The sequence below is a fragment of the Molothrus aeneus genome, chromosome 21, assembly GCF_037042795.1.
Source record: "Molothrus aeneus isolate 106 chromosome 21, BPBGC_Maene_1.0, whole genome shotgun sequence".
In the NCBI taxonomy this organism is placed as follows: Eukaryota; Metazoa; Chordata; class Aves; order Passeriformes; family Icteridae; genus Molothrus; species Molothrus aeneus.
In genome coordinates, this window is record NC_089666.1 from 6,393,888 (window position 1) to 6,402,527 (window position 8,640).

The following is an 8,640-nucleotide window of genomic DNA, read 5'->3' on the forward strand; positions in this document are numbered from 1 at the left end:
ACCACCAACCACAGGGAATTGTGCCTGAATCTCATCACCTGCTAAAAAATCAGAGCATTATTGTTCTGGATTTGAATTAGCTGAGCTCTTTTTAATCCCTTGTTTGTGGCATATTTTGCAAGCACTTTTAGGCACTGGGGAAAACAATATTTATTTCCCAACAAGCTCAGCCTTTTTCATTCTGACAGCATTGATTATTTTTTGTTTTCTTCCACTGGTTGTAATAGAGCTTGAAATTTACATTTCACAGGACTTTTTGGTTCTTTGTTTTCATTCTGCTTGTGTTTCTTACCAGCACAATCAGCTGTACAAGTCCAACTCTGGCATGGAGTAGAGCAGAATAAGGAAAGGGACAATTTTAGGAAATTATCTCTTAGCCAAGTGCCAGAGCTGCTTATGGAGCCCAGTAATGAGCTCACTACCAAACCCTGGTGGGGTTTAAGATGCACAAAATGGCCAACTATCTCTTGTTACAAGGTCTTTTAAGGATAAACTATCCAATTAAGAAATGACACCTCAATTATTTTTCCTTTTAACCCAATAACTGATCCCTCGAAATCCTCAATGTGGACTTTTCTGTCCAATTACACAAAACCACCCAAACCCATGGAGAAGAAGGAAGAAGGACAAAAAGGTAAAGAAGAACAACCTGTCTCTGCCCTAAATCCTCCATTTTGCTTCATATTTATTTCTATATCCTAAACCCCCATACTCTTAAGTTTTCCACCCGTTGATCCCCAAACCCCAAACTCTTTTAAGTATTCCACTTCTAACCAGCTCCACACCCACAATCCCAGTTCTGTCACTCCATTTTGGAACTCTTCTCCACAGCCTCGGGTCAAATGCAGTTTTCTGTGCCTGTCAGCACAGAAAGTTTTCATTTTAAACAGAAAGTTTCAAACTCCCAGCAACCAGGGTTCCAGCACCCCAGCTGTGTTCAGCTCAGCTCTCCCTCCCTGGCTCTGGCAGGTTCAGCCCTGACTGGGAGTGAATCAAGCACTGCAAATAGAAGCCCAGTGGGGATGAAGCTGCTCGTGGATTCAGGATGCAGGAAAAAAAAAATCTAAATTAGGAGGCAGATTCTCTGTGTTTGCATGTCTAGGGTGAGTAATCCTCAAAGTTATGACTTGGAGGGAAGCGTAGCAACTCAACTGAACACAAAGCTCCCAGCTCGGAGGATGCTTTAGGAACCATATGTCATGTGCTGCCCTCAGCTGAGAGCAAACATCTCTGCCCTGGGGACTGTCTGCCCTGGCCATATCTGAGACTAAAATTAGCAGAGTGCTGCATAAATTGTGAGGCTGGAGGTTGTCAGTGCTTCACTGCCTGGCCCACAGCGAGTTTTGATACTATTTCAGTGTTTCCTTGAGAAGAGACAATAAATCCAGTGGAGGAGAAGCAGAAAGGCCAAAGCCTGTGGTGCTGGGTTTGTCTGGAGGCTCTGAAGCAATCTGGGATCCTGCTGGGGCTTCTCAGCTTGGGCACATCACAGGGTTTAGTCTGAGCAGCAGAATGCTGAAGCAATGCCAGGAGAAAGCCCAGGCTGGGTTTTACTGCACAGAACAAGTCTCAGGAAACAGATGGATTGATACCAGAGCAAACAATGAAAAAAGGATTCAGGGAGCCAGCACAGCCAGGCTGACCAGGCCAAAGCATGGAGGCCTGCTTGGCTCTGCAAAAATGATTGAATTTTTGCTCAGCCACAGTGCAAGGCCAAAAAAAGTGCAGAAGTGTAGTTAACCCATAGTTTTATAATTTTTTTGATGGGTTCAGGGCCTTCGCTGCTGTACCAACCATTTTCCCTCCCTGCAGCACACTCTAGACCCTTGGATCTCCCAGCAGAACTCAGGGTGAGTTGTTCCTCACAAGTTGTTGATCACAAGTTGTTCCTCACAAGTTGTCCCTCACAAGTTGTTCCTCACAAGTTGTTGATCACAAGTTGTTCCTCACAAGTTGTTCCTCACAAATTGTTCCTCACAAGTTGTCCCTCACAAGTTGTCCCTCACAAATTGTTCCTCACAAGTTGTTCCTCACAAATTGTTCCTCACAAATTGCTCCTCACAAGTTGTCCATCAAAAGTTGTTCCTCACAAATTGTTCCTCACAAGTTGTTCCTCACAAGTTGTCCCTCACAAGTTGTCCATCACAAGTTGTTCCTCACAAGTTGTTCCTCACAAGTTGTTCCTCACAAGTTGCTCCTCACAAGTTGTTCCTCACAAGTTGTCCATCACAAGTTATCCATCACAAGTTGTCCATCACAAGTTGTTCCTCACAAGCAGCCACAGAGGTTGGTGCCAGATCTCCTCCCTGCTATCAGGAGGAGGACACAAAGTTTGAAGGAGGAAAATCTTGCTTGGTTTGGCTCCAGCCCCTCGCTGAACACGCTCCCATTGCTCAGGAAGGGCTGTCAGAGCTCCAGTTTTCTGCATCCTGGCTGAATTCCACACGTAAATTTGCCAAGAAGTGCCTTCAGCAGCACAGCACCGCTTCCTGCTCCAATATCTGAGTGTTCTCCAAGCCAGAACTGCACCTTCAGCATCCTTTTCTATGCTGATCCTATTTTTTTATTGATCCCTCTTGGTATCAAAAGAGATTTCTGGCAATTTTCCATAGGCTAGCAGACACCTCCATTCAATCTGGTGAAAAATTAGATGTGGAATACTTGATATTGGTAAATTAAAGATTTCCTCAGGAAACATACACTTGAAAAATCCAGTATTTCCAACAGGAAAAGGTGTCCTGATGTCAGAACATTCATGTTCAATGCATCAGAAAGCAAAATGATTTAAACAAATTCCACACTGCTTCAAATTATACTTTGTGTATATGCAAGCATCACCTTCCAGGTATGATTTGGGTTTGGTTTTGTTCAGGCTGTGAAATAAAAATAGGCCTTGGGATCTTATTTTTGTTGTATTTTCAAGTTACATAATTCAAATGTTGTTTTTAAAGGAAACATGCACAGGAAACTGCAATGTGTTTCTAAATAGGTAACAGTGAAGAACTACAGCAACGTGTTCAGGCACATTTCTGAGGCTTTTAACAAAATAATATGTTAATTATTCTATTTCACAAGTTAAATATAGACAAGTGCTTCTGTTTTGCTATAAAATCTGGAGCACAACTTTATGTAAAACCTGATCAAAACCAAAAAGAAACGTTGCTTTTTTTTTTCCCCTGCTACTCAGAAAAGGACTTAAAGCAACTTTTACCAATTTAACAGCTCGAAGGATCTCCAAACATTGTTTAATTCTGTATTTTTATAATTCTTTCATTAGAGCTCTTTTCTCTCCCCATTTAGACAAGTCAATACTCTCATGTACCTGTCTCAAGGTCGTTCAGAGAACATTAATTAGAGGAATTTGGGACAAGGCAGGAGGAGGAATTTGGGGGATGCAGGAAAGGGAATTTGGGACAAGGCAGGAAGAGGAATATCCTCGTTCCTTCTGTCTCAGGGCGTGCATTAAGACCCAGAGCTATTCCTGCTCTCAGCTGACCTCCTGGGAGGGTCTAAAGTACATCCTCGCAGAGTTTATTTAAATTCCCAAAGCCAAGAGGTTGAAGCAGCCTGGGTGTGTGGTTATCACCGTGTTAAAAATAAAATAAAATAAAATAAAATAAAATAAAATAAAATAAAATAAAATAAAATAAAATAAAATAAAATAAAATAAAATAAAATAAAATCCGTGTGAGCTCCGGTTCTTCCAACAAGGTTTGCATCAGCTGGAGCTCTGTCACCTTCCCCAGCCCTGCTGGTGTCAGCCCCCGGGCACAGAGGAACCTCTCGGCCATCCCCAGCTCATTTTTGGGGGGTTTAATCCACGTAACGTGAGAATGAGTGTATTTTACAGGTTAAATATGAACAAATGCTTATGTTCTGCTATAAAAGTTGAAATAGGATGCTATGTAAAACCAGATCGAAACCACAAACAAATTTTAAAAAAATATATAATTTTTTTTTTTTTTTTGTATGGGATGAAATCTGCAACTCGACCAAGACAGGACTGAGCAGCCCCCCAAGTCCTGGGGGACACGACCCCAGTGGGCACAGCAGAGCCCGGGGGAGGCACGGAGGGGCTGCACATCCCCTGTGCCGACACTTGGAGGGTCTGAGCATCCCTGTGCCGACACTTGTAGGGTCTGAGCATCCCTGTACCGACACTTGGGGGGACTGAGCATCCCCCTATGCCGACCCTAAAGGGGTCTCAGCATCCCCAGTGCCCCCACCTGGCGTCTGACCATCCCTGTACCAACCCTTGTCTGAGCATCCCCCCCTTGCGGCATCTCAGCATCCCCCGTGCCCATCCCTGTGGGGTCTCAGCATCCCCCAGGAGATCTCAGCATCCCCTTGTGCCGACCCTTGCGGGGTCTCAGCATCCCCCGTGCGGGTCCTTGCGGGGTCTCAGCACCCCCGTACCCGCCCCCGCGGGGTCTCAGCGCTCCGTTCGCCGTGCGGATCCCCGAGAGCCGCGTCCGGGCGGCCACCAGCGGCCGCATCGGGCGGGTGCTCCTCAGCCCGGCGAGAGTTAACGGCGGCACCGCCTCTCCATTGGCGGCCCCGCGGCGGCTGCCGAGCCCCGCGCATCCACCGGCCCCGCGCTCCGCGCCTCTCCGCGGCTCCATGCGGCCGCGGCCGCCGGCATGCCCGGCACGCCCAGCCTGCTGCCTCCTCTGCTCGCCCTGCTGTGCCTCGGGCTGGCCCAGCCCAACCCCGACCCCGACGAGCCGTGGTGCCCCTACAAGGTGGGCGGCGATGGCGCTGCGGCGGCGGCGGCGGGGGCGCGGCTGTGCTTCCGCCCGCCGGCCCGCGGCTTCCAGTGCTCGGCGCGGGGGTGCCGCGCCCACCGCTCCGCGGGCGGCGCGCTGGTGGCCAACGTGCTGCGGAACGGCAGCGTGCTGCTGCAGTGGGGCATGCGGCACTGGGGGCCGCCGGCTCGCCCCGCCGCCGCCCTGCGCGGCTTCGCGCTCAACTGCTCCTGGGACGGCACCTACACGCGCTTCCCCTGCGACAGCGTGGAGCTGGGAGCCGCGTGTCGCGATTACCTGCTGGCCGAGGCGCACGGCAGCGTGCGCTACCGCCTGTGCCTGCAGCCGCGCTTCGCCCCGCCGCGCCCCGCGCCGCCCGCGCAGTGCGTGGAGTTCCGCGTGGAGCCCGCGGCCATGCGCGACATCGTGGTGGCCATGACGGCCGTGGGGGGATCCATCTGCGTGATGCTCGTCTTCATCTGCCTGCTCGTGGCCTACATCACCGAGAACCTCATGAGCCCCGCGCTCGCCCGCGGAGGGCACGCGGCGGCCGCTGCGCGCCGCGCGTAGTGCGGGAGGGGATGGTGGCGATGGTGGTGGTGATGGTGATGATGATGATGATGATGATGATGATGATGCGGCGCCCGGCGCTCTCCGGCGAGGGAAGAGGTTTTCCAGACTGTTCTGGCAGCGCTGTGCCCACATTTGCAGGATGCGCGTTTCCAGCGGAGCTCGGAGCTCTCCTTCCTCCTGGGGTGGCTTCTCGGCCGGAGGCGTTCGTGGTGAACTCGCGGCATCTCAGCGGATCAAAAAACAATAGCAGAGGTCCCCAAGTGCCAGAAATCGTCTGTTTTTAAGGGCAAGAGGCAGATCTTACCGAGGGCCTGTTTGAAAAGACTCTCCAGAGCACCCTTATTTTAAGCCTAAAACCTCTTGGTCTTAGAGCCGTGCTTGATTTTTTTCCTGTGGGGCAAAGTTGTTTAAAGTTCAGGAGGACTGACTGGTGGGACCACAAACCCCATAGCTAAGCGTGTGTTTGATGCAAAGCCCACTTAATCTCGTGGTTTAGGTGGGTTTTGTATTAGGCTTTTTGGTGGTCACAAATCTTGGGGCCACTGTCCAAAAACCACGGGGGTTTTCTGGTCGAGGGTTTTCGACCATCAACATCCAACACCTGCTTTTCTCCCATCAGAATTGTGTTGTAGTTTCACGAAGAGTGCAGGTAAAGGGATAAATTGAATAAGAAAACTCCATTTCGTTGAGCGAGTAGGAACCAACCCTTAATTATAAGATAGAAGTGAGCACCCCCTCGCCCCCTAAAATCCCCTCCTTTAGCAAAGCAGCTGCACTAAGGTAGAAGCTTCTTGACCACAGAACTCACTGATGTTGTAGCCGAGTGTTTTGAGCGTAGGAACACTCCCTGGTAACTCCTCACTTGATGCTGTAGTGAAGTAAGGTTTTAGCCATACTCTAGTACTGATTCTATTGTGCCTTAGTGCTGAGAATTTGTCCCATTTCTATTGGTGTAGCTGTTCCTGTAGTCCTTGTAGTTTTAAGTGTGTCTCCCTCGTGTTCTCGTCTCTGGAATTAGTGGTTGTTGGTTTGTCTGATTGTTTTCTTTAAGAAAAAAAAACAAACAACCAACTTGGGCTGAGCATTACTTGAAATTTAATATATACACAAAGTAGTTACCTTCAGAGAGGTATTTAGTGAGGTAGTTTTTAGTACGTGTTGTTTGTATGTAGTTAACTGCTGTAACACGAAAAAATTAATTTATTATCACTTAGGAACTGTGCACTTAAAGAAAAAAAAAAAAGAAAAGTAGGGGGAAGGCTTTTCTGTAAAGGGACTGTCAGGTTCAGTGTGATCTGTTTGTGTAAATGTTTAGCACTGGTGAACGACCTGTTTGCTTTTCCTTGTGAAAGTCGTTTGTGAAGTTTCAACTTGGTGGTAGAGGGTTAATATAGGAAATGTGTGGAATCCTTAATACTACTCAGTATTTGTACTGAACATAATCCCCTCTTCAAGAACTTGGGAGTGGCTGAGGAGCTGAAGGTCTGCATTTCACCACCAGCTTTTCCTTTGTTTGTTATTCCTGCTGTGTTTCATTCTCACCTGCAGCTGACTCCACCGAGCTGTTCTGTGTTTATTACCTTGCTGGATTTAAGCACCTCACTGATGCCTCATTTTTGGGTTTTTATCCCTAAGGAGATGGACTGCTGGAAGAAAAGGCAATTTTGAAGAACATTAAGACAAATTTTGGTCTTTTAAAGGTTTCAGGGTTGTTTTTTTTTTTTTTTTTGCTGTAGCCAGTTCAGCACAGGAGCATTGGAGTGCCACTGATTTTGTACATTTCTGTCACCTTTTGTCAAGCAATGTCACTGTTCTGTTCCTCATCTTGTCACGAATTGCCAGATGTGAAAACCAGCTGTATAAACAATAAGCCTTGTACCACCTTGGCATTGAATTTAATAAATTAAGAGGATGATGAAAAGAAATGAAAATTCCATAAAAATTTAAATGTTCAAGATCTTGCTTGACTTCAAAGTGAGTCTGCCCAAACTGGTCATAATAATATTCCGTTGCCTACTGTAAAATTATGACAGGATTAATGGGAAAATAACAGATTTATTCTCTGAATACTTGATTTTATTTACTAGAGGTTTGGATTATAGATAACTGGGTAATTCAGGTGGTAACACTGATGTTAGTCTGAGGAGATGGAAATTTAATTTACAGTTTGGAACGTGACTGTCTTCAGTAAGACATCTTGCAGGTAATAATGGATACCCTAAATAATAATAATAATAATAATAATAATAATAATAATAATAATAATAATAATAATAATAATAATAATGGTATAACCCTAATGGATGATGGAAAATACAACAGAGAGGGAGAGGTTTTACGAGGAGGAGAGGAGAATGGTGGTGGTGGGAGCAGGAAAAGGCTCTTCTGGAAGTGCTGTGGTGATAATGGGGAAAAAATCCTCAGAAAGCACAAAGGGGAAAAAAATATCAATGGGAGGGCAGAAAATATTTTCAGGAAGCACTGATGTGAGAGTCCTGCCTCACTAGTGAAGTTCAGCTGAGCTGGGGAATAGATTTGTTCCTTTGATGTCCTGGTTTATCTCCTGTATTTCTCCTTCTCCATTACCTCCTCCTGCCATTGAAATAGTGTCAGGAGACAAGTGGAAAAGGGAAAAAATGACAAAAACCTCAGAGAAAAATGGGCTGGACTGAGCAAGGAGGACCGTGATAATTTATTCCTAACAGTGTTGGCAGCGTTCTGCTCCCTGTGGATCCCCTTGGGCCCAGGGCTCATCCAGGGTGTCCAGCCCAATTCTCCTCCTCGGGATGACTCAATCCTGCATCCAAACGCTGCCCTCGGCATCCTCCCAGCCCCGCCGCGGCATTCGGCTGCCATCTAGCGCCAAACTGAGCGAAATTTGTCCTAAAAACCCGCTTTTCTGATGGGCTTTTTAATCCCACAGCCCCGAGAGGCAGCGGGGTTCAGGGATTGGCACGAAATGGCTGCTTGGTGGTGGGAGCGGTGGAGGCCTCATCGCTCTTTATGTGATGAAATCTTCTTAATCTTCAACCTTGAACCTCTCCTGAGGGAACTGAGGCTGTTCCCTCTCCTCCTGTCCCTGTTCCCTGGGAGAAATCCTGATCCCCTCTGGCTGTCCCCTCATGTCAGAAATCCCGATCCCCTCTGGCTGTCCCCTCATGTCAGGAGTTTTGCAGAGCCACAATGTCCCCCCGAGCCTCCTTTTCTCCAGGCTGAGTCCCTTCCCAGCTCCCTCAGCCTCTCCTGGGGCTCCATTCCCTTCCCAGCCCCGTTCCCTTTCCTGGATGAGGTGAAGGAGAAGCTTTACAACCATGGAACATCC

General features: G+C 47.7%; 1 protein-coding gene across 1 annotated transcript; it reads left to right on the forward strand.

Moving 5' to 3' along the window:
• Positions 1-4,487: 4,487 nt before the first annotated feature.
• On the forward strand, positions 4,488-7,385 carry FNDC10 (fibronectin type III domain containing 10). The gene has a single exon (XM_066563897.1). The coding sequence runs from the start codon at positions 4,641-4,643 to the stop codon at positions 5,313-5,315; it is 675 nt and encodes a 224-aa protein (XP_066419994.1). The 5' UTR covers positions 4,488-4,640; the 3' UTR covers positions 5,316-7,385.
• The last annotated feature ends 1,255 nt before the right edge of the window (positions 7,386-8,640 follow it).

Bases quoted from the DNA above. Each gene is read 5' to 3' on its own strand.
- FNDC10 (XM_066563897.1), top strand. From the start codon at position 4,641: ATGCCCGGCACGCCCAGCCTGCTGCCTCCTCTGCTCGCCCTGCTGTGC.